Below are 27497 nucleotides of genomic sequence, written 5' to 3'. Positions count from 1 at the left end.
CCAAATTAAAATTCTTCAAGACTCTCACAACCATCTTACAACTTCTGAATTGTTTTAAAAATTACATTTGTTTTGAGAGATCAACTGGAATTGAACTACCTACACTTTTCAGCAATCGACTCTGCTTATGAGCTATTTCTGGTACAGCAAAAGATTCCAATTTCTTAGTGCCATTTTCCATGTAGGAATTATTACATCCATGGCAGATACAGTCTAGACAAGACCTATGATTTGCATAACATGGACACCTCTGTCCTCTGCAAGTGAGAACGCTGGGAGCACATGCTGCACGACCACATTTGCACCCAGTTTTCCCTCTTGGCTTTTTGCATACAGATTTCATTGAACTATCACATTCCTGATTACCAAGTCTCTTTACAGTTTTGTACTTAGCATTGTAACTTTTCACCATATTCTTCAACTTTTCAGTGACAATACTGTGTTTACTATCAGTAGGTTTCTTTAAGTTAAATGAACTTTTTTCGGATGATGGCATATATGATATTGGAATCTGTTCAGGAGGCATGTGAATTACACCGTCATCCTCAGTATTTTCAACATTACATCCATCATGATTTTTCAGTAAAATGGTTTGTTTATAAACCTTTCTGGTAAAGACATGAACAGCTTTCTTCCTGTCTTTAAAACTGGCATCAGCAAAATCAGCTGGTTGATTGGTGTTAACAGATGTTTGTACCACTTTAAGTGGAGTCAATTTGCTTATTATTTTCGTAGCTTTTTCTGTGCAACACAACACACTAGACTCCACTTCTTTGAACACACTGGAATCCATTTCTTTGTGCACCAACATCATACCCTCTTCTAACAAAATATTTAGGTTAACTGGTGAAGTATCTTTTTCTGAAATATTCTCCAATATGGCAGAACTGGCTATATAGTCACAAAGTTTCTTGTAACAGGTTAGAAGAATATGAAGTTGCTCATTTTCCACAAATGTTCCATGATCTTTGCACCAACTACAAGGCCTTATTTGCATTTTCTGTCCTACACAACTGTTACATACAAAATGCTGGCAGGCAGACTTTTTTGGACCAACTGGATTTTTCAGTAGGTTACCTAAATCAAAAGAAATAAGTTTTATAGTACAGCTACATATTTTGACGCAGTTTTAAGAAGATTGAAAAAACAAAAGCTATGTATTACACAAAATGGGGCACAAGCAGCAAACCTCTATTGAACAAAGAATCAGTCACCACGAGACAATACATGGTAATTCAGGTTTTTAAACTGACCATAGTTCAATACATTCCACAAGTCAGAACATAACTTAGTCCATCATGAAATAAAGACTTATGAAGAATAAGTTTAAAGATCATCTAAACAATATTCAAATTAAAACGAATCAGCTTGCATCCAAAAAGAGGAAAATCCTACTTGACCATTTTTCTCAGGGTGTCACTTTCTGAAAGTATCAAGTGCACTGTGTTAAATTATAATATGTGGAATTGCCTAACTTTTAAAACTTCTAAGTTTCAAAGGAATGTTCATTAAACTCAAAGCTGTAGGAATTCAACAAAAACATCCTGCAAATGTACAAGAAACTGAGTGAAAGGTGGGAAAAATGGATATTGTCGCATTCAAACCTGCATGTCTTTGGTGGAGTGGGAGGGGGAGTTGAAGAGTTCAGCCATGGAGCGGTGGGGTTGGTTGGTGTGGGAAACGTTGATGGATGTGGAAGGGTTCTTTGGGGCCTTGCACAGAGGTGAGGGTGCAGGTTTTGCAAATCCTGCAGTGGAGGGGAAGGTGCTGGGGAAGGGGCAGGGTTTGGTGGGGAGCGTGCACCTGATGAGGGAATAGTGGAGGTAACAGTCTTTACGGAAAGCGGACAGGAAAACATATCTTTGATGGTGGGGTCCATTTGTAGGTGGTAGAACTGGCAGAGGATGATACGATGTATATGAAGGTTGGTGGGTTGGAAGGTGAGAACAAGTGGGGGCGGGGGTTCTGTCCTTGTTGCAGTTGAAGGGGTAGGGTTTGAGATGCCCTGGAAAACATCATCATCCACATGGAAGGGGAAATTGCAGTCTTTAAAGGAGGCCGCCATCTGGTGTGTTCTATGGTGGAACTGGTCCTCCTGGAAGCAGATGAGGCGGAGGTGTAGAAAAAGGCCCGGGGCTATCTCAATAATAAAGATTTTCAACCATTGTAATTAATATAGCTGAATGGAGAACTATAACCTGCATATGACTCAAAAGAAGTACAATCAAACTGTATTGTGACTGTCAGACCATGCCCTGAATTCAAGTCTCAGTAGCCAGGAAATGAGGCAAACTTTGAAATTCAGAAGGCAGTACACAGAAGAGGCAACAGGATGTCAATGTTCCAGATAATAAAGACAGACCAGATTCAACTTATTTTGTTTTGTCTCGGATGGAAATATCTGAGAAGTAAACTCATGCAAACATTAAAGTATTATCACGTAATCCAGGAAAATTATTTAAATTATAGTGCAGAATGAGGGATCATAGGTTCAAGCTAGTACAGGGTAATTTAGCATCAGTATCAAGTAATATCTCTTTGTACGCAGGACAAAGTGCCACTTAAATAAACAGAATTAATGAAACTCAACTCTTGACCTTATGATGAAGGTCAACAATAAAACAGGTGAGGATGATTAATAAGAATAATGCCCTGAGGAACTCTAACAGAGATGCATATCAGTTACGGCTACAGCAATTACATGATTTGCCTTCCACCACCACTGACCAATTGCTATTTCGTGTCATACAAGCATCAAATTTTGTCTCAATACTGAGTGCAGTACTTTTTACCTCCGATTTTGCATCCACATCAAGAACAAGGTAGTCTGGCGAAATTTGAACTCAACCTATAACCTGTTGACAAGTATGGGAAAACCAATACGGGATGATAATTGCACAGGTTTAAGTTATTCATTTTTTACACATAGGAAATGCCATACTTGGACATTCTTCTACATTGTTGAGTCAAATGTTAAAGATGTTTTGGAATAGCTACATTAAATAGTGGTGACTAACTCTGGGAACAGGAAACAATAATGATTTCAAATAAGTTCAAAAATTCTCTTTGTTCTCCTACATTGTACTTTCTAACCTATATTATTCAAATCTTTTCTCCCATTCCAATATCAAATAAAATTAAATAGTATATTCAGTTGAATGCCATGATAAGCAAAGGACTACAGGATTCCTTAATTTTCTTCAAAACCAGTGGCGTTCAAAGATATCCTCACACACAAAATTGAACTGTGCCAGCAAAAAATTAAAAGCTACCAAATATACACATTGTCGCTTGACATTCTTTTTCATTTATCAACATAACAATTGTCAAACCATCAAAAATCTGTAAATACACTATAAAACCAAAATATCGAAGCCAATACCTAGGTACAACATGGGAAAAGTGCTCATTACTTTGAACCCAGTTCTAAAATGTAAATGGTTAGTGGCAGAACACTTGTTACATTAATTAGCCCACTTGCAAAACAGTATTGAGAAATTCCTATTCCTCAGTGACCCACAGTAGGAATACAGCGTAAGTTAAATGAGACCTAGTTTCCCTTGTGGTTTGTAATTAACAAGGAATTAATGCAATTACAAAATGTACAGTCACTTATTAATCACTTTAGAATTAAAATGAGTAAGAGTTGCATGTTTGTGAATTTCTTTCATGGCTATGATCTAAATCTGTGCCGAGAATGATTCCAATTCTCTCCTGACTAAACTCCCATCTTGCATTCCACAAATTTTAATCCAGCGAAAACTTTGATGTTATCTATAACCTAACTTGATGCAAGTCCCATTTCCTCCCCAGTCTGCATGGGTTTCTATTGGATACTCTGGTTTCATCTCACAGGCCCAAGATGTGCAGGTTAGGTAGATTGACCATGCTAAAATTGCCCTGTAGTGTGCAGAGATGTGCAGGCATGGATTAGCTATAGTGAATGCAGGTTTAGGCAGGGTAGTATAGGAACTGGGCTTTGGTGGGATACTTTTTGGAGGGTTGGTGCAGATTTTGATTGGCCAAATGGCCTCTTCCCGCATTGATTCCATAAATTGCTCTGCATAAATTAATAATGTTAAACAATTAAGCATTTTGAAAATGGATTTGCCAAGAGTCTGTTGTAATGGTATTAAACTAATATTTAGGTTCAGTGAAATATGCAGTGCAACCTGTTAATGGGCCTTTGACCAATAGTATGCCACAAGGATTTGGATGTGAACATAGGAGGTATAGTTAGTAACTTTGCAGATGACACCAAAATTAGAGATATGATGGACAGCAAAGAAGGTTCCTGAAAGTTAAACAGGATCTTGATCAGATGGGCCAATGGGCTGAGGAGTGGCAGATGGGGTTTAATTTAGATAAATGTGAGGTGCCACATTTTGAAAAGGCAAATCAGGGCAGGGCTTATGCACTGAATGGTAAGGTCCTGGGGAATGTTGCTGAACAAAGATCATGGAGTGCAGGTTCATAGTTCCATAAAAATGGAGTCTCAGGTAGGTAGTATAGTGAAGAGGACGTTTGGTATGCTTTCCTTTATTGGTCAGTGCATTGACTATGGGAGTTGGGAGGTCATGTTGTGGCTATACAAGACATTGATTAGGCTACTTTTGGGATATTGTATGCAATTGTGGTCTAGCTTCTAGGAAGGATGGTGTGAAACTTGAAAGGGTTCAGAAACTATTAACAAGGATATTGCCAGAATTGGAGTGTTTGAGCTATACGGAGAGGCTGAATAGGCTAGGGCTGTTTTCCCTGTCAGAGAATGAAGGGTAACCTTATAGAGGTTTATAAAATCAAGAGGAGTATGGATAAGAGAAAAAGACAAGGTCTTTTCATTGGGTTGGGCAGAGTGCAGAACCGGAATGCATAGATTTAGAGGGGAAAGTTTTAAAAGGGAGCTAAGAAGCAACTTTTTCACGCAGAAGGTGGTGCGCGTACGGAATGATCAGAGTAAGTGTCAGAGGCTGGTTCAATTACAACATTTAAAACGCATCTCAATGTGGTACATGAATAGGAAGAGTTTAGAGGGATACGGCCAAGTGCTGGTAAATGGAACGAGGTTAATTTGGGATATCTGGTCTGCGTGGACAAGTTGGACCAAAGAGTCTGTTTCCGTGCTGTATAAATTTATTTATGGCCTCTAATTAACCTTATGCTCATTGGCCTACATTAACTCATGGTCTGGCAATCTAATTTTGAAGTTCTCAGTCTTGTTTTCAAATCCCTCAGCATCATTGCCGTTTATATCTTTTTAACCTTACACCTCTTAATGCTCAAGCATCTTTGTGCTTTGACATTCTGTCCCCTTACATATCTCAGATTTTCTGCACCTCATCATGTGGCTTTGCTATCAGCTGCACAGGCCCTAAACTTAGTATTATCTGTCTGAACCTTTCCCTTTCTTAAGGTTTTGGCCACTTGTCCAAATATTACATGGAACAACATAGAATATACAGCATGAAGTCAATTCAATCCAATCATTTATGTTCTGTTACAACCAGTGCCTGGGCATATTCCACAATTTGTTACGGTTCCGGACAGCACATCCCAAATTATTGAGCTCTCAAGTGAGGAAGAATGAATTGGTTTTCTTTCTTTATCCACCCTTCCATTCGCTTGGTAACGCCAACCTTCCCTGCAAATTCCTTTCTACCAAATAAAATTATTTATTTAAAAGGAGCCAATTTAACCAGGCGTTGATTAAATGTGAGAAGAAATATTAACGCAACACATATGCATATGATAATTAGGATTAAGTGAGTCCAAAAAAAGGTTAAAACAATGAATTAGTCTTCAGGCTACTTATGAACAATAAAATAGAATCCCGACAGTTTGGAAATAGGCCATTTGGCCCAACAGGTCCACACTGACTCCCTGAGGAGCACCCCACCCAGACTCACCCCAATACCCTATCCCTATAAAACTCTGCATTTCCTATGGGTAATCCACCTACCCTACACTCCCTATGCACTATGCATAATTTACCCATGGTCAATCCGGCCAATCCACCCAATCTACACATCTTTGGACTGTAGGAGGAAACCAGAGCACCCAGAGGAAAGCCATGCAAAATGGGAGATTGTGCAAATTCCACACAGTCAGCCGAGAATGGAATTGAACCCTGGTCCCTGGCACAGTGATACAGCAGTGCTAACCATTGAGCCACTGTGCCACCCTAGCCATTGTGCCACGTATTGTAAATAATGGATTTTTCTGGCTTTTCCATTAAATTGTATTGGTAATACTGACTTTGATAGTTGAACAGTTGATAGAAAAGTCTGTGGCTTAATTACAAGTTGACACAAATTCTTTTCTCCTGGTTCTTTTCAGTGGCTGGCTGACAGCACTCAAGAGTATTGCAACAATTTCCTCTTTTCCCTGCATTGCAGGGTCGTTTAATGGCTGCTCTCAAGTTGCAACCTTCACAGCATGCTAGTCCCAATGATAGTATGGCAGGCCACCAACACACACTCGATGATGCAGCTGATTTAAGGTAACCACCGACACGTCTACAGGAAATGTCCTTCTGCAGAGATGAAGATGGATAGTAAGCCTCTTGTTATCTCTTCCTTTTTTATTTTTTGTTGTTTGAGGTTTCCCTGACTCTATACAGGTATGAAATTCCAAGTCCACATGCTTCAAATAAAAGTTCAATGTGTTCACAAGTACTTCAGGGTTCCGAGCCATCATCATGACAATTCCAATCAAACCTCCTTCCATTGTTTCTCATCAAACTCACTCAGAAAAACCGACCATTCTCATTTCCCCTATATGCTTACCTAGCTTCCCCTTAAACATATACAATGAACCTAAATTACTCCATAGTGTTGAGCTCCCCCCACAGTCTCCGTACAAAGACTTCTTCTGAATTATCTGCTAGACTCATTATTAGCTTTTAGTTATTTGTTCATGAGATTTGTGTCCCTGGCTAGGTCAGCATTTATTGCCCATCCCCATTTGAACCACTGCCGCCTTTGGTTGCCTTCAGGTCTGTTTTCCCTACCAGTAGGAATGCACTCTGTGTCAATAATATTTCATAATTTATATCATATTAACTCAATCATCTATGATATCTTATGCATTTGCAGCAAAACCATCTAGGTACAGATCAATCTTATTAGCCACCCACATATCCATAAGAACACTCCAGCTGATTAACACAGTCATCTTCACCTCAAAGTATGAACAAGATAATATGATGACCAGGACAGTAAACACTACTTCAGTGGAATCAAGGTTTGATACAGGAATACCCATTTTATCATTCTGATTCAGTAATGACCCTGAAACAAGGAATTCTGTCATTCTTACTGTGCCTACATGGACTCCAGAACCACAGTGAAGTAGTTGATTCCTAACTGCCCGGGGAAGGGCAATAAATACTGACCTAAACAGTGACACACACTTTCCATGAACAAACAAAGGAAAAGAAATGAAGCCTTGTGCTTGGATTTCCCCTATAACTGCCATATTAACGTCACAAGTTTTGGTGGTTTGCAATCTCGTATTTCCAGATCCCTCCACACTGTAACCCATTTAGATTCATAAGATGTAATTTTATCACTTTTATTACCAAAATGGAATCCATTAATTATCTATGCTCAACTTTCTCAATCAATTACATGGTTATATATCTTTGTGATTCAGTGTCAAACTTTGTTTGGTCACTTCTGAAGTATCAAAACATTTTACTGCTACATAAATGAAAGCTGTTGTTAATAAACACTAAAAGCCCTCAATAAGAAAATGACATTTTCTTTAAGGGTGAGAACCAAACTGCCAGAGCAGAACAAATAGAATTTTAAAACAATTTCTTTCAGAATGCTTGCTTAAGGAACAGACATGCAAGTGGAACTACCATCAAAACAAACGGTGACTAAGCAAACTTGCAATTGGTATCCTTAATGGGGGAAACTTACCATGTTCAAAAGGTTAAGAAGCATATCATTCCAATCTCAGCTATAAATCACCAATCACAACAATACAAGAAATAAGAAGATATCTTATTGCCTGTTCAGCCTACTTTCACAGGAGTGGAAGTAAGGCCATTCGGCCCATCAAGTCCACTCCGCCATTTAATCATGGCTGATGGGCATTTCAATTCCACTTACCTGCATTCTCCCCGTAGCCCTTAATTCCTTGTGACATCAAGAATTTATCGATCTCTGCCTTGAAGACACTTAGCGTCCCGGCCTCCACTGCACTCTGCAGCAATGAATTCCATAGGCCCACTACTCTCTGGCTGAAGAAATGTCTCCGCATTTCTGTTCTGAATTTACCCCCTCTAATTCTAAGGCTGTGTCCACAGGTCCTAGTCTCCTTGCCTAATGGAAACAATTTCCTAGCGTCCACCCTTTCCAAGCCATGTATTATCTTGTAAGTTTCTATTAAGTCTCCACTTAATCTTCTAAACTCCAATAAATACAATCCCAGGATCCTCAGCTGTTCCTCGTATGTTAAACCTACCATTCCAGGGATCATCCCTGTGAATCTTTGCTGGACACGCTCCAGTGCCAGTATGTCCTTCCTGAGGTGTGGGGACCAAAACTGGACACAGTACTCCAAATGGGGCCTAACCAGAGCTTTGTAAAGTCTCAGTAGCACAACAGTGCTTTAATATTCCAATCCTCTTGAGATAAATGACAACATTGTATTCGCTTTCTTAATCACAGACTCAACCTGCATGTTTACCTTTAGAGAATCCTCGACTAGCACTCTCAGATCCCTTTGTACTTTGGCTTTATGGATTTTTCACCATTTAGAAAGTAGTCCATTCTTGTATTCTTTTTTCCAACGTGCAAGACCTCGCATTTGCTCACATTGAATTCCATCAGCCATTTCCTGGACCACTCTCCCAAACTGTCTAGATCCTTCTGCAGCCTCCCCACTTCCTCAGTACTACCTGCCTGTCCACCTAACTTTGTATCATCGGCAAACTTCGCTAGACTGCCCCCAGTCCCTTCATCCAGATCATTAATATATAACGTGAACAGCTGCGGCCCCAACACTGAACCCTGTGGGACACCATTTGTCACCGGCTGCCATTCTGAAAAAGAACCTCTTATCCCAACTCTCTGCCTTCTGTCAGACAGCCAATCCTCAAATCTATGCCAGTAACTCACCTTGAACACCATGGGCCCTCACTTTACTCAGCAGCCTCCCGTATGGCACCTTATCAAAAGGCCTTTTGGAAGTCTAGATAGACCACATCCACTGGATTTCCCTGGTCTAACCTACTTGTCACCTCTTCAAAGAATTCCAACAGGTTTGTCAGGCACAATCTCCCCTTACTAAATCCATGCTGACTTGTTCTAATCCGACCCTGCTCTTTCAAGAATTTAGAAACCTCATCCTTAACGATGGATTCTAGAATTTCACCAATAACCGAGGTTAGGCTAATTGGCCTATAATTTTCCATCTTTTGTCTTGATCCTTTCTTGAACAATGGGGTTACAACAGCAGTCTTCCAATCATCTGGGACTTTCCCTGACTCCAGTGATTTTTGAAAGATCTCAACCAACACCTCCGCTATTTCCTCAGCCACCTCCCTCAGAACTCTAAGATGCAGCCCATCGGGGCCAGGAGATTTGTCAATTTTAAGACCTTTTAGCTTTTCTAGCACTCTGTTTTGTAATGGCAACCATACTCAACTCAGCCCCCTGACTCCCTTTAATTGTTGGGATGTTACTCATGTCTTCCACTGTGAAGACTGACACAAAGTACTTATAAGTTCTCCAGCTATTTCCTTATCTCCCATCACTAGCCTTCCAGCATCAGTTTGAAGTGGCCCAATGTCTACTTTAGCCTGTCGTTTGTTTCTTATGCATTGAATGAAACTTTTACTAACATTTCGAATATTACTGGCTAGCCTACCTTCATATTTGATCCTCTCCTTCCTTATTTCTCTCTTTGTTATGCTCTGTTTGTTTTTGTAGCCTTCCCAATCTTCTGATTTCCCAGTGCTCTTAGCCACTTTATAGGATCTCACTTTTTCTTTAATACATTTCCTGACTTCCTTTGTCAGCCATGGCTGTCTAATCCCTCCCCGTAATAACCTTCCTTTTCTTGGGGATGAACCTCTGTACTGTGTCCTCAATTATACCCACAAACTCCTGCCATTTTTGCTCTACTGTCTTCCCCGCTAGGCTCTGCTTCTAGTCAATTTTCGTCAGTTCTTCTCTCATGCCTTCATAATTACCTTTGTTTAACTGTAACACAATTACATCCGATTTTGCCTTCTCTCTTTCAAACTGCAGACTGAACTCTACTATATTATGATTGCTGCTTCCTAAATGTTCCCTTACTTTAAGATCTTTTGTAAAGTCTGGTTTATTACATAGTATTAGGTCCAAAATAGCCTGCTCCCTTGTGGGCTCCATGACAAGCTGTTCCAAAAAGCCATCCTGTAAGCATTCCAAGAATTCCCTTTCTTTGGATCCACTGGCAACATTATTTACCCAGTCCACCTGCATATTGAAGTCCCCTATGATTACCGTGACCTTGCCTTTCTGACATACCTTTTCTATTTCCCGGTCCTAATCTAAAGTGATCATGAAAAAATGAATTTAGAAAGAATGTACTCATTGACTTTCCATTTTAAACCAAATTTCCAATAGTTTTGTCCATGACTGTGCTTCCTACAATAAATTCAGAACAGATATGGCAGCTATAACTGTCACTGGCATCAACACAGTCACTTAGAAGCACGCACTATATCAGCTGAGATTGCTCTTTCAATCAAGCAATCTGAGCAAGAAGGTACATAGGGAGCAATTCTTTATTTTAACTTGTTTACAACTTGCTATCGAATTGGAAAGCGAACACATGCAGACATTACACATATTACTGAAAAATACGAATGTGTATAAAAGATTGGAACTATTGGAAAGTACAGTCAGACAAGCCTTGCTGGGTTCGTGTAGGGCATTGTACAGCACAGTACACTGCCATCATTGTGATGTTCCATTAATAGAGGGAGAGAACCTTTCACGTTGTGACCAAGCAGACTCTTTTGGCCTGGACAATGTTGAACTTCCCAAGTGTTGCTGGGCTTTCACTCATCTAATTAAGTAAAGATATTGCATCAAACAACTTGTGCTCTGTAGATAACAGCCAAGCATTAAAGAGTTAGAAGATTCAGTGAGGAATTCCAGCCTCTGTCATATAATTTTAGACGCAGTATTTATATGGCTGGGCCAGTTCAGTTTCTGCACAATGTTCACTCCCAGTTTGTTGATGGTGGAGATTTCTCTGATGGTAATGTTGCTGAAAGCCATGGGAGCATGATCAGATTCTCTCCTGTTGGAGATTACTTTGCATTTATGTAGCACAAATGTTATTTGGCACTTCCCAGTCCAAGCTTAAATAATGATCAAGCCCTGTGGCACACTGGCATGGAAAGCTTTATTTCATAGCAAGTTAGAAATGGTACTGAATACTGTGGAATCATGAGCAAAGGTCACCACTTCTGATTTGATGCATTGGGAATGAAGGTGGGGAAGAGCTTCCTCTGGAACTGCTGCAATCCACATTCTGTAGGTTGACCCTCCATGCACTTAGGGAGGAAATTCCAGGATTTTGAGAGCCACACCAAAGGAATGTGGCAATATATTTCCAAGTTCAGGATGGTGAGTGGCTTGTGAATGTAGCCCAGACCCTAACCTTTCCAGATAATTTAAGCAGGTGTAGAGCGGATATTCTAGGAGTAATGTGGCTGGCTCACCCCCTCAGTTTTAAACAAAACCCAATCAACTCTATTGCAACTTAATGATGCTGTTCCAAATACTTGAAACATTCTGGTAAAACACCCCTTTGGCAAAAAACAGATAAAATTAAACACAGGCTCTTACAGGATAGATGTCAGAGAGAGAGAGAGAGAGAGGATCAGCATGGAGCTGTTTCTTTGGTTCTATAAGGTTCTCTGTGTTCCCAGCTAAACATTTGACCAGCAGCTGCGAACAAAACAGCTTGCTAAAACCAAAACAAACCAGAGAAAAGCTAAGTTGGGAGAACTGGCCACTCCTCTTTCATTGCACAGGTGTTTTTTTAAGGAAATATTTGTTAGCTATAATCAAGTTGGTCCTAAAACTCATACAAACCAGACAATCAGAACCCCTGCATTTACAACATCTCTCAAAAAAACAAGGACAGAATAATCTTGTCAAAGGAGCACCATCTTCACACACAAAATTGAGCATGACATCTATCAGGCTAGATGAGTTTTCAAATGACTGAGGAAGCCAATATTGGATTTACAAATATCTTCCATAGTGAGGGCACATTTTTGCATGGGAAAATAGAAATCATATTCTCAAGTTGGCTGCTTTCTCCTACTCTTGCCAAAATGTTCCACTTTACAGTCAAGTCATTGAGCTTTGAAGTGACTTGTGCTTTGATGGATCAAGAGGGACATTGCCAAGTGATTGGTGGCTTTCTGCTCTCAGTCAGCAGTTTGAATGCCTGCATATCTTCAGGTGAATTTGAACTTATCACTATACCTTTCTTCTCTGACTGCTCTTTGAGTGTTTGCGAGTGGAGATCTGAGTGAAAAGAACCTGCCAAGGCAAGCGGTTTTCAGGCAAAAAATGCAATGGCCCATTATGAGGGGCAGGGATAAGATAAATAGACAAAGTCTTCTCCTTGGGGTCAGGAGTCCAGAACTAGAGGGCATAGGTTTAGGGTGAGAATGAAAAGATATAAAAGAGAACTAAAGGGCAACTTTTTCACACAGAGGGTGGTATGTGTATAGAATGAGCTGCCAGAGGAAATGGTGGAGACTGATACAATTGGAATATTTAAAAGGCATTTGGATGGGCATATGAATAGGAAGAGTTTGGAGGGATATGGGCCAGGTGCTGGCAAGTTGAAGTAGATTGGGTTGAGATATCTGATCGGCATGGACGGGTTGGACCGAAGGGTCTGTTTCCATGCTGTATATCTCTATGACTCTATGGTTGGTTAGTCTGGGTCAGGGACTTTGATGCTGAAAGATGCAGTTTCTTGGATGCTTGAAGTGATTGGTGATCCTCTAATTTGGTACACAGGATTCAATGCAGACACAGCTGAAATATGTGTTATCAGATTGTACAACAAACACATAGCATGTGTTCCAACCAAAATACCATGTGTCAAACTCAAAGAGGACCAGTCCTCAGTGGGATCATGGGGACAATGGTCAGACAGAGTGCACTGCAGCAGTCATTCAAAGCATTTGACTAATTCCAGTTCATGATATTCTCTATGGTCAGCTTGACATTTGAACCAGAGTGCAGGGATTAATGTCATTTTAGAGGACAGTTAAGAGTCCATTACATTGCCGCAGTTCTGGAGTCACATGTAGGCCAAACCTGATAAGCGTGGTGAATTTTCTTCCCTGAAGGACAACACTGAGGTTTACAAAAAAATAGTGGTTTGATGGAAACCACTTAAATCCCCTTAAGTGTGCAGTGACATCACCTGTGATGATCAAGTGTGCACCTTTTTGATAGGGCATTGATTATGGTAACATACTGCCAGAATTCCTGTCCCCAAGAATCACATGAACACATTGAATATGCCAGGCTTACATCCTTCATAACCCCTTATTGAGATCTTGCAAATCCTCCATGCCATACTATCTAGGGTATATCAGTGTGATTAATTAGCAGACCAGTGTGCCATGAGTACAGTTGCGTAAGTTTTCTGATATTTCATACTGAATATCTGTTCACACAACTGACAAGGAGTCCATTGTAGCTGGAGTCACCATGGCAATGCTATAAGCCCAACAAGAAGTATGGAGGGATACGTACCAAGGGAAGGCAGAAGGGATTAGTTTAATTTGGGGCCATCTCAGAATCATAAAATCCCTACCGTGTGGAGACAGGTCATTTGGTCCAACAACTCCACACCAGCCCGCCGAAGAGTATCGCACCCAGACACATTCCCCTACCCTATTGTTCTCCATTCCACTTTACTAATTCACCTGATCTACACATCCCTGGACAATTTAGCTTGGCCAATTCACCTAACTTCCACACCTTTGGACTGTAGGAGGAAATCAGAGCACACAGAGGAAACTCACACAGACACAGGGAGAATGTGCAAACTCCACAGTCGCAGGAGGTTAGAATCAAACTCAGTCCTTGACGCTATGAGGCAGCAGTGATAACCACTGAGCCACCGTGCTGTCCTATGTTCAGCATAACCTCATGGATCATAGGGCCCGTTCCTGTGTTGTATAGTTCCATGTTCTGCATTCTATGTTCTAAGAACAGCAAGGTCTAGTGGATATTGCACAGTCTTCAGAAGGAGAAGCATTAGGTGAAGGTTCACAGAGGAGGTGAATTTCAAAGAACAACTGGTGGTCTGTGCGGCACTGCCAATATTTGACTGACAAATATCAAATGATGTTACTGATGCTATTTTCTCACAGTTACACCTGCCTATATCCTTCCCCAGTGATGTGGAGAGCCAATAAGCCCAGGCAGTGGAATTCTCCATTGTCATTGGCTACCTGATCAACCATTGGTTCTCAGCCATCTTCCAGCTATTTCATAAATGATGTTCCTTTTTATCATAAGGGAGGAAATGCACTAATGACTGTATAGTATTCAGCAACATTCATGATTCCTCAGATATTGGAGCTGCATTTTTCCATATGCAGAGAGCCATGGAAAATATTCAGGCTTGAGATGGTAAGTGACAAGTAATATTTGTGTCACACAAATGCCAAGCATGGCCATCCTCAAAAAGAAAGAGTTAACCATCACCCTGGACATTCAGTGGCATTGTGACTGCTGAATTCCATTCTATCCACATCCTCTGAGTTACTATTGACCAGAAACAGAATAGACCCACTATATAATTAGAGTAGTGTAGTGGTGACAAGAGCAAGTCAGAGACTCAAAGTTCTCATGTTCTATATCCTGAATCTTGTCTGCCATTTACATGATACTGGTTAGGAATGTGATGGACAATCTTTACTTGCGTGAATGAATGCAGCTCTAACAATACTCAAGATATCCCAAACTATCCAGAACAAAGCAATCTGTTTGATTGGCACCTAACAAGATAATGATAGTATGGAAACACCGCATGCTGAAAGATCCCCTCTCCATTGCAAACCAACCTGAGTTGGAATACACTCTTGTTTCTTAAGTATTACCAGCTGAGTGACTGAGGACTCCTTTCCTCATAGCATTGTGAATAGCCCTTTGTCTGAAAGATGGCAACAGCTCAGAATGGCAGCTTATAACCACATTCTCCAGGGCACATGGGACGGGACAATAAATGATGGCCTGGACAGTAACATAAACAAATATATTCGGCATCCCCTCCAGAAAGTCCTTCTCTTTTTGTCAACCATAGAATACTGTTTCTTTCTCTCATGAGGGATATGACAATCATGCAGTAGTGCTGCTTTTATCGTTGTAGTACCACTCAAGTAAATCCAAACATTTTAGCTGCTTAAAGTTCCAACCCAGGCCAACTTAGATAAAACAAAATGAAACTTATTTAATTAATATGAAATTACCCACAATCATTAAACATAGTCATGAACACTAGGTGTTCTGTTGAAATTAAGCTACATTAACAGCGGAGATAAGATGTTAAGTGTACAAATGAGCTCCTATCCCTCTTCACATGATTTCAAATTAAGGATTACACTTAACAGCTAATTATTAAAATGACTGGCGCCATTTATTTATCTGATATTAATGCTTACGTTAGTCTAAGCAAAGTAAATCCCTCGATTTTCCTTTTAATATCCTCCCTTTAACAATTTCCATGTCATACCACTTCTCAACAGCAGCCAACTCTTTGAGGATAATTTATGATTTGAGATGGTAAATTGGATGCTTCAGATAACAGTGTGAAGGATCATTGGACACACAAATGATCTATGGCTCATGTGGCTATGGACTTGAGCCACTTGCATTTATGAGCTGTTCACAACCCAACAGTTGCTAGAGATAACAAAAACACAATGCAAGGTGGTGTTTCATTATCAGGTCTATCTTGCAGCTGAATGTCCAACCAAATATCACAATTTATCAACAAATATTAACTTTTAATGTTCCAATTTCTTGAAAGAGGGGCCTAGTTCAATTTTTTAAGCTTCATAACATTTCAGTTGAAATCATAGAATAAGAACCATAAAATGGAGAAAGTGTCAATCAATGTCCAATGTACCTGAACCATCTCTTTGAAAAAGTATTCAATTAATTCTACACATGCCCTATTTTCCTGAAAATTATTCATCTTAACCTATCTATCAAACTCTCTTTTGATCCTGCTTGACATTTCTAAGGGCAATGGATTTGTATGAGAACTCACAGTACCTTCTCTTTTAACCTCAGGTTACCTTTGAGTTTTTCTATGAATTACCTTAAGTCTCTGCCCTCAAGCTATGAGTTTTCTGCTACTGGAAGCTGTTTTGCATTTTTTACTTTGTCAAAACCCTCCATTACTTGGGTCAGTTCTATAACTCTTCATTTCATCTTCTCTGCTCAAAGGAGCTGAAAAATGTGTTGCTGGAAAAGCGCAACAGGTCAGGCAGCATCCAAGGAACAGGAGATTCGACGTTTCGGGCAAAAGCCCTGGACAACCAGAATGAAGCAGTTGATGATGATTCGGCCTCTGACACTACCTTGAGGAATGCCTACAGTTACAACCTGGGGCATGTTTATAAATACAGGACAGTGTTTGAACGAAGATGACATCAGATCACAAATTAGCAAGTTGCTATGTTTATTGAAAAGGAAAGAACTTACATTTATACACAACATTCCAAACTTTCGGGATTAGAAGTGCTATAACTATTGAGTGTAGGAAAACAGGACAGTCAGTTTGTGCAACCATCATCACAGGTGAGACACAAAACTAGATACTATGGCTCTTTTAATGTTGGTTGACAGACAAATATTGGCCAGAATAGCAAAATTCCTCAGCTTTTCTTCAAGTAGTGCCAGCAATGTTCCCTCTATTTTTTTACATCCAGAAGTAGAATCAATTTTGTTTTATGCACCAAAACTTATTGTTTCTTTCCCCAACCTTTCAGGATGTATCCAAGTCATTACAACATTGACATTCAAGCCTTGTCTGGACACCTCTTGTGTTTTCCAGACTCGTTATCATTGCTTTGGTTTTTCACCATGAAATCTTTTATTATGTAATTGTTAAAGCTTGCCAACCTATCACAGACCTTCCCTTTTGCTTCTCCCCCTTACAATCCCTTAGAAAACTCTCATTCTTATGTTTCTGCTGTTCTGAAAAGCAATTAATTTGAAACTTTAACATTATTTTTCTCCAAAGATGCTGCCCATACTACTTACAAATGAGAACCAGGACTACGACGATTTGACCTCTTCAACCTGCTCAGCCATTATGATCGATCTCAAAACCAAATTCCCACCTAACCCTGATAATCTTTCACCCTCCCCCCGCCCCCCCCCAAAACTCTTTCTAATTCTGACTTAAAAATGTTAAAGAACTCTGCTTCCTATATTTTCAGGAAGACAGTTCCAGACTCTCAACTCTCAAAGAAAAACATTCACATTGTCTCTATTTTAAATTGGAAGTCTCTGACTTTTAAACAGCAGCCCGAGATCTTGATTCTCCCATAAAAAAAATTTTTCTCCACATTCCCCTTCAATCACCCCACACACCAACAACAAGACTTTACAGAATCTTATGCTTCAATAAATTTGCCGCTTACTCTTCTACATTCCAGCAGATACAAACCTACCCAGTCCAAATTTTCTTTTCATAAGACAATCCATTCATTCCGGGTAGATAGTAAACCATCTTCGAATTACTTCCAACACATTTACATATATGCAATGCTCTGGATGCAATCTCACCAGTGCCCTGCATAAATGAAACATAACTCACAATATTTTTGATTTTTTAAAAATTCACTCATGGGACATGGGCATTGCTGGTTCGCCAGCATTTATTGTATGTCTCCAGTTGCCCTCGAGAAGGTGGGGAAGAGCTTCCTCTGGAACTGCTGCAATCCACATTCTGTAGGTTGACCCTCCATGCACTTAGGGAGGAAATTCCAGGATTTTGAGAGCCACACCAAAGGAATGTGGCAATATATTTCCAAGTTCAGGATGGTGAGTGGCTTGTGGGAAAACTTGCAGTTAGTAGTGTTCCTATTTATCCTTGTAATCCTAAATGGAAGTGGTCATGGGTTTTCAAGATGCTGAATAAGGATCTGTAGTGACTTTTGCAGTACATCTTGTAGACAGGACATACTGCTTCTACACAGCGTCAGTGGAGGAAGGTATTGATGCCTGTGGTTGAGGGATCAATCAAGTGGGCTGCTTTGTCCTTGATGTATCAAGCTTCTCAAGTGTTGTTGGAGGTTGCACCCATTCAGGCAAGTGGGGAGTCAGTAGGTGAGTTATTTGTTGCAGTACTCCCAGCTTCTGACCTCTCTTGTACCCACTGTGTTTATGTGGAATGCTCATTTGAGTTTCTGGTCAATGATAATGCCAACAATGTTGATAACAGGGGATTCAGTGATAGTAACACCATTCAATGCCAAGAGTGAGTGATTAGATTTCCCCTCATTGGAAATGATTATTGCCTGGCATTTGTGGGATAAGAATGTTACTTGTCACTTGTCAGCCGAAACCTGGATATTGTCAAGATCTTGATGCATTTGAATATAGACTGCTTCAGTTTCTGAGGAGTTGTGAATGGTTTTGTACATTGTGCAATCTATTAGTGAACATTCCCATTTATGTTCTTATAATGGAGGGAATATCTTTGAAGCAGCTGAAGATGATTGGGTCGAGGATACTACTGAGGATTCAGAACTTTCAACAACCAAATAAAGTATTCACCTCTTTTGACAAGAAACATATATATTTCTCTTCGCAGAATCTAAGACTTAGATCAGTTGCACGACTGAAAGAAATTCCAAAAGTATTCACTTTAAAATCTATGTTAACGTGGAAACATGTCCAGGCAGGCCAGTTCAACACTTTCAATTGCTCACCTCTTTACTGTGCATATGCAGTTTCTTCTCATTCCAGAAATACAGTATGTGGTCATTGTGCATGTTCATACCTAATGTTATGCAAGCAAGCTACATAACCAAACAGAGTTATCTTGTCCTGCACATGCACTTTGCTGGATATCCACATTCGTATGGTATCAAGACTATGCAGGTGTGGCTTTGGAGGCTTGCACATGTGCATCCTTTCTTAAAATGTTTTGCTCTCCAAATAAAAGTCTATCTTCCCATCACAGCACAGTGGAATCCCTCCAATTAGGTTTCTATTCATGTTGCAGCTGTAAGCAAATTTGTATATGAGGTTCTATGATGGTAGTAAAGACAAATTCCTCCTCAAATTCTGAACCTATCTGCAGCATTTGACTTAACTCACTACATCACCATCCTTTAACCTTCGCCTTTCCACCATCATCCAATAGGGAGTGACTACACTTGTCTTGTTCCATTCTTGTAAATCTAGTGACACTTGGAATACCTGCTACTTCCCCTCCCACACAATCTTAGATTCTCCCTAATGATTAAACTTCCTATTTTTCATCCACATGCTGTTCCTCGGTGGCATTTGCAGTAAACACAATGTAGGTTTTGACATGGTAACACACAGCTCTAATCATCACCTTCTCTTGATCACTCCACTTTTTTTCACAATTGGAAGCCAGCCTAATTAACTGATGAGCACCTTTTTTTTCATTAAATATGGTAACATTTTCAGTCCATCTCTAACTCCCATGAGACACTGTTAAAGTGCTACAGTCCATGTAGGATAGGTTCACTCACATCGAACATTTCTTCCACTGCCTTCACCTCCGCACCTACTTCTTCAACCAGGACTCTCGCCCACCCTTTGTCGACCCCTTCTCCCGCCTCCAACACACCCCATCCACCTGGACACCTCGTGCTGGCCTCTTACCTGCCCTCGATCTCTTCAATTCCAACTACCGCCGCAACATTAACCGCCTCAACCTGTCCACCCCTCTTACCCTCAACGCGCAGCCCTCGACTCCAACGTCAACCTCACCATCAAACCAGCAGACAAAGGAGGCGCAGCGGCAGTTCGGCACACCGATTTTTACACTGCTGATGCTAGACGCCAACTCGCAGACAACTCCTCCTACTGCCCCCTTGACCATGACCCCACCTGCCACCACCAAACTATCATCACCCAGACCTTCCATAACCTCATCACCTCAGGGGATCTCCCATCCACTGCCTCCAACCTCATAGTCCCACAACCCCGCACTGCCCCTTTCTACCTCCTGCCCAAAATCCACAAACCCGACTGCCCCGGCAGACCCACTGTCTCAACCTGCTCCTGCCCTACCGAACTCATCTCTGCATACCTCGACATGTCCTGTCCCCCTTAGTTCAAGAACTCCCCACCTACGTTTGGGACACCACCCACACCCTCCACCTCCTCCATGATTTTCGCTTCCCCGGCCCCCAACGCCTTACCTTCATGATGGACATCCAGTCCCTATACACTTCCATCTGCCATCACGAAGGCCTCCGCTTCTTCCTCTCCCATCGACCCAACCAGTACCCTTCCACTGATACCCTGCTTCGACTGACTAAACTGGTCCTCACTCTGAACAACTTCTCCGTCCAATCTTCCCACTTCCTCCAAAACAAAGGAGTAGCCATGGGTACCCGCATGGGCCCCAGCTATGCCTGCTTCTTCATCGGATATATGGAACAGTCCATCTTCTGCAGCTATACTGGCACCATCCCCCACCTTTTCCTCTGCTACATCAATGATTTTATTGGCACTACCTCATTCTCCCACGAGGAGGTTGAACAGTTCATCCACTTTACCAACACCTTCCACCCCGACCTCAAATTCACCTGGACCGTCTCAGACTCCTCCCTTCCCTTCCTAGACCTCTCCATTTCTATCTCGGGCGACCGACTCAACACAGACTTTTACTACAAACCAACCGTCTCCCACAGCTACCTAGATTATACCTCCTCCCACTCTGCCCCCTGTAAAAACGCCATCCTCTATTCCCAATTCCTTTGCTGTATCTGCTCCCAGGAGGAACAATTCCATTACCGAACAGCCCAAATAGCCTCCTTCTTCAAAGACTGCAATTTCCTCTGCGATATGGTCAACGATACTCTCCACTGCATCTCCTCCACTTCCCGCACCTCCGCCCTTGAATCCCGCCCCTCCAATCGCCACCAGAACAGAACCCCACTGGTCCTCACCTTCCATCCCACCAAGCTCCGGATACATTGTATCATCCTCCGTCATTTTCACCACCTCCAAACAGACCCCACCACCAGGGATATATTTCCCTCCCCTATCAGTATTCCGGAGAGACCACTCCCTCTGCAACTCCCTTGTCAGGTTCACACCCCCCACCAACCCAACCTCCACTCCCAGCACCTTCCCCTGCAACTGCAAGAAGTGCAAAACTTGCGCCCACACCTCCCCCCAAGGCCCCAATGGATCCTTCGATATCTGTCGCAAATTTACCTGCACCTTCACACACATCATTTACTGTATCCACTGCACCCGATGTGGTCTCCTCTACACTGGGAAGACAGGCCGCCTACTTGCAGAACGTTTCAGGGAACATCTCTGGGATGCCCGCACCAACCAACCCACCGCCCCGTGACTGAACATTTTAACTCCCCCTCCCACTCTGCTAAGGACATGCAAGTCCTTGGCCTCCTCCATCGCCAGAACCTGGCCACACGACGCCTCATCTTCCACCTAGGAACCTTCCAACCATACTGGATGAATGTAGATTTCTCCAGCTTCCTCATTTCCCCTCCCCCCACCTGATCTCAGTCCCAACCCCCGGATTCAGCACCACCCTCTTGACCTGCAATCTTCTTCCCGACCTCTCTGCCCCCATCCCTCTCCGGCCTATCACTCTCACCTCCTTCCACCTATTGTATTCCCAGCGCCCCTCCCCCAAATTCCCCCCCTCCCCACCTTTTATCTCTGCCCACTTGGCACACCAGCCTCATTCCTGAAGAAGGGCTTATGCCCGAAACATCATTTCTCCTGCTCCTCAGATGCTGCCTGGCCTGCTGCGCTTTTCCAGCACCCACACTTTTCAACTAAGTTCACTCACAGCATTGATAAGGGAGTTTTTTGACCCACTAACAGTGAAGATATGGTACAGGTGGTGTTCCTGTACATTTTTTTAAACTTTGATTTTGTCACTTGCATTTTATATTAAGAATATCATAAAATACAGTGAAAAGCTTTAATCTGCCACCTCCAAATATCACCAATTTGAATAATTTAAGAATAAAGAGAAAAAGATATAGCTTGTAGAGAGTGCATCAGTCTTGAACCAGCTCATCACTGTCAACGATGCTTTCACTGCCATCCCTCCACCATCGCTTCGCTGCGATCAGTGCTGGACCCGACCAACATTGAAGTCAACGATCCTTGGGTGCCATCTTTGCCATTGCCCCAATATGCCTCCACCATAGTTTCATCAGACCAACAGACTCGCTTCTCTTGCCACTGGTCCTACCTCATCGATGTTGCAGTGATGCTCTTCTGCCACTGCTTCGAGGCCAGCAGTGCTGGACCCAACCAACAATGAAGTTGCTGATCCTCAGGTGCCATTTTTTGCCACTGGACCTACCTCGCCAATGTTACCTCTGCTGATGTAGTAGCCCCCAATTCCAGGTCCTGTGTTCGCTTTGGAAAAATAAACAGGGGCTCACTATCCTCCATGCTGGGCCAGTTACAGTCTGCTCCCTGAGGCTGCTCCAAGTCCATGATAGGCCTGACCAGTCCGTGCCTGGACCTGGCTCAAGATCACTTGAGAACTGCAGGCTGGGTTCACTCTCACTGCTGCTATTCAAGCTCAGGACAAGGTAAGCAAGTTAAAAAAAACGGAGAAAAAAGAAACTGAACTGGACAAACCGTATAAATAGTGACTATAAGAACAGGTCAGAGTCTAGGAATTCTGCAGCAACTAACTCCCACAAATGCTGATTCCTCAATGCCTGTCCCCATGGACAAGGCACAGATCTTCTGAGGCTCCTTGGACAGCACTTCCAAACCAATGACCATTTTCATCTCAGAGGGCAAAGGTAACTGATACATGGGAACACCATTGTCTGCTTGTTCTCCTTCAAGCCACTTACTATCGTAACTTGAAAATATACTAGTGTTCCTTCAATGCAGCTGGATCAAAATCCTGGGATTAAGTGTGTACCTACAGGATATATACTGCAGTGGTTCAAGACGGCAGCTCACTACCATATTTGAAAGGCCACTAGCGACAGATAACAAATGCTGGCCCAGTCAGCAACATCTACATTCCATGAGTGAAATTTAAAAAAAAAATTCTGAATTTTCAACCACTGATAGGAGTTTTCTATGTGTGTGAAGTGTTTGATGATTAAGTTGCAGATGTTTTTGTAGTAATAGTCATTTATTTTTTAGAAATAGTCTCAGAGATAGTTCAGGGAGGCCAGTGAGAAATTGTTTATGTTGGGAGGTTTTTAACCAGCAAGCAAACAGTCGTTTATTTGGTATGCAGTTTGGGGTGTTGAGTTTTTTTTTCTTTAGACTATGGGAAAACCATAGGTTGAAACTAAAGCTTTTTAGTTTCGGTTTGGGCAGCTTGCAGAAGTCTTGGCTGAAGCTGGATGTGTAAAATACTTGCACTGAAGAAAGTTTAGGACTGTGATGAAATAGGTTATTCAGTGTTACAAGTTCCATACCAAAGTTCTTGGTTACAAACCTTAAGGAGTTATTTAAAACTGAGAAAATCAAAGTTCAGTTGTATGAAAGTTCGAAGAATTGGTTATAAGATTCTCAAAGCAGCAAACTGAAGCCACGGTTAAATGTGAAAGAGAAGGGAATTCCCTCTAGGCTGAGTACTGTAGAGTGTTTTGGGATTATTAGGACTGTATTTTACTCCGTTTTGAAATATTTAAATGGGTTGTATGTAAATAATTAGGATTAGTCTATTTTGCATTTGTTGCTTTTGCATAATAAACTTGTTATTTCAAACAATCTGACTTTAAAATAAAACAAGATTTTAGAGCATAGTCCCTTCGTCACTTCACCTGCCGAAGGGACGACACTCCAAAAGCTTGTGGTTTCAAGTAAATCTGTGGGATTATAACCTGGTGTCATGTGATTTCTGACTTCGTTCACCAGGTCCAACACCAGCACCTCCACATCATGTTTTATTGTTAAACCTGAATCTAAGATATTGCATATTTGTGTTTCAGTGAAAGACAATCTTATTAAAACCAAACAAAAACTATCAAGCCAGATTTTAGTCTGGAATCTGACTTGATCAGTAATAACATCAGCTAGAATCATAACACATTGTTCTTGCAAAATGCCTTAGAAAATTCAAATTTTGTTAGAGATGCAATTCAAATTTTTTTTCTTTTATGGCAATTTCAAGACAGACAAAGGTATTGATTCTTTTTCATTTAAAAAAATACACATTTACAAGGTCTGCATTTTTATCTTGGATCCTGTGGGCACTGACATTTGCAATAATTTCCAAAGTCACCAAACTAATTCTGCTTAGGACAAGAATTTAACAGTATCAGAAAATGTTACAAAAACTCAGTAAGCCTGGCAGAATTCATTGAGATACAAAGTTAACATCGAGTCCAAAATGACTCTTCTTCAGAATCTGAAGTGGTTCGAAAATGTTGGTCTTTATACTTTTGTCAGATACACAGGAACAAAGGAAACAAATGGTACAGAGGCTCAGTGCAAAAGACAAAGGGACTGCCAACAGAAGAATCATGAACACAAGTAGTGACAGAATGAACAAGGGGAGAATAAACTGAGTCAAGATAGAAAGAGATAACTTTAGGCTGACTGATGGGTTAGGGTTAGGTCTATCAGGCAGTACTGTTTGTGGATTTTAGGAAGGAGGTGGAAGTAGTTGTGCATGGTTATGGGTCAATGAGTGGGAAACTGAGGAGCAGAGTAGATGAAATCTGTGTCTGTCCTGGAAATAACAACTTGATGTTCAGTTGCAGAGTCATGATCCAGCATATTCAAGAGGATGTGTCTGAGAGTCAGCATTCAGTCTCTGCAAAATAGAAATCATCTGACAATGGCACCACCCTTATTGGCAGGTTTGATAATAAAGTCAGCTTTACAGAATGGAGTGTAGCAAGTTGACAGAGAGAAAAACAGGTTAGCGTGGGTGAGGGGAGCAGAAAAATCAAGATGGCCAATTTCACATCGGCAGGACTTGATGAAAAGATCAAATGTAGGTAAGAGGCCAGAGTGAAGGATTCAAGTGGAGGTCAGCTTTGAAGATGGGTGGAAGGGTCTGTTTGACAGGGAGAGATCTCCTGCTCAAAGGATGGTACGTGTATGGAATGACATGCCAGAGGAAATGGTGGAGGCTGGTATAATTGCAACATTTAAAGGGTATTTGGATGGGTTTATGAATATGAAGGGTTTGGAGGGATATGGGCCGATTGCTGGCAGGTGGAACTACGTTGGGTTGGGATATCTGGTCGGCATGGACGGCTTGGACTTAAGGGTCTGTTTCCGTGCTGTACATCTGACTCCATAAGCAGGAACGGAGGCAAAAGCAACAGCAGAATGCATCATCACGTTATACCCGAAATTCACTGAGGTGTGGATGTGAAGCAAATCCTTTGCTGAGCCCAGATTTATTCAACAGCAGAGACAGAAAGCCAGAGGATAAAGTGAATGCATGGCAAGACATTGGATAGAAGGATGGAGTCGGAAGGAAGGGGAGGTCAGGAAGGGTCTAGAGGGGCTTTGGTACACTTGAATTGTCAGAGCTTGCGTTTGTAAACACCTGAAAATAAGAGAAACTTTCTTGTTAAAGCATCATCTGATACAAAGATTGAAATGGAATTATGGACTAAGACATTTTTATCATAGTCTGAGCTGATGCTGATCGATGTCAAATTCGATTAAGTTGGTAAGACATGACCTTCCCTGCACAAAACCGTGTTGTTTACGATTGATAAGCCCTTTTTCTTTCAAATGTAAATAGATCCTATCCCTAATATCTTCTCTGCCAGCTTCCCTAACACTGACATCAGGCTCAATAGTCTAATTACCTGGATTATCCCTGCTATCCTGTTTAAACAAGGGGACCACATTAGCAATTCTCCAGTTCCCCGAGACCTCACCAGTATTCAAAGATGCTGCAAATATATATGTTAAGGTCCCAGCTACTTCCTCTCTCTCTTCCCTCAGTAGCCTGGGATAGATCCCATCTGGACCTAGGGAGATGTGACTATAAAAATCAAACACTAAGAGAGGATAGAATAAATAAAAGTGAACAAACCAAAGAATTAAAATGGAAATTCCCAAAAGGGGGCAGAACTTCTTCAAAGTAAGCATACCTGGAAGAGATATAGTAATAAATGAAATTGGACTATAGCTAAGTACTGCGATGCTGGAAATTTGCCAGACCTGCTGTTTCTCCTGCATTTTCTGCGCTTGTTTCAGATTTCAAGTAGCTGCAGTATTTTGTTTTCATTTGAGTTCAGAAGAACCCTTCAATATATATTCATGCTCCTTTCCAAATTAGTTAGCACAGGAAACTGGCATTGTTCAAAATGAATTAGCTTGCTAGTTGTGAAATCTAACTTCTTCTATGCTCACGAAAGTAATCGTTAAAAAATTTAGTCAGTCTTACCATTCAACAAGGGCAAAATGCTTCAGCTGTTCATAGTCACAACTCTGAAGCAGATCGCAAGCAGTATAGTTTTGGAATGGATCAGCTTACTGATCCCAGAACAGATTAAAAGCAGTATTGATTTTTTTTAAGTTGTATTGTGTGTGAGACGATTAAGCCATTCTATTCAGGCCTGTGTAAGAAAACATTATGTACAAAAAAAAGGGGACTGCACATTAACATCCCAACAATAAAAGGAGCTGGTTAGCTACCTTGTTCGTGTTTTCTTTGTAGTTTTAATATTTTATCTTTCATCCAATGTTTGGGGGGGCAATGAATGATGTTCTTTCCTTACCTCCACAGATTCTCCTTCATGCACCACTGAGCAAAACAATGAGATTATTTTAAGTGGGGTGGATGGAGAGGCATGTGGTATGTGGATCTATTATTGTGAAAGAGCAGTGCTGACGGTTCATGCATTATAAATACTTAGAAGCTCCCAAATGAGAAGCACGAGGCCATCCTCCCTGGCTTATTTACTACCAGGTAGTTTTGCTGGTTATCTGTCACTGGACTAAGCCGTCGAACTGAGAAGTTCGGACCGCGGTGTGACTGGGCATCCCCGCGGCTTCTCCGCTTACCACACACGGCGCAGGAAAGCGACTGGCGCAGGTAGGGAAGCAGCCGACACAGGTCCGCCCGCACCCGCTCCACTTCGGCACCGCTGTTCGCCGACAGCAGCATCGCACATCGGCAGGCGGCGACGTAAATCTCAGTAGCGAACATCGGATTCATCATCCCCACGCTGGGCGTGAGGACAAAATGGACGACAATCCAGAGGCGGGACGAACGGCGACCGAGAA

General features: G+C 41.5%; 1 protein-coding gene across 1 annotated transcript; it reads right to left on the bottom strand.

Annotated features, from left to right (window-relative positions):
• LOC132820160 (E3 ubiquitin-protein ligase MSL2-like) lies at window positions 1–27497 on the bottom strand. Its single transcript, XM_060832115.1, has 2 exons — window positions 27276–27497; window positions 1–1077 (listed from the first exon to the last, which is right to left on the bottom strand). The coding sequence occupies exons 1-2, from the start codon at window positions 27430–27432 to the stop codon at window positions 62–64; spliced, it is 1173 nt and encodes a 390-aa protein (XP_060688098.1). The 5' UTR covers window positions 27433–27497; the 3' UTR covers window positions 1–61.

The sequence above is a fragment of the Hemiscyllium ocellatum genome, chromosome 11 (genome assembly GCF_020745735.1).
Source record: "Hemiscyllium ocellatum isolate sHemOce1 chromosome 11, sHemOce1.pat.X.cur, whole genome shotgun sequence".
NCBI lineage: Eukaryota > Metazoa > Chordata > Chondrichthyes > Orectolobiformes > Hemiscylliidae > Hemiscyllium > Hemiscyllium ocellatum.
This window is presented reverse-complemented; position numbering and strand designations above follow the sequence as displayed.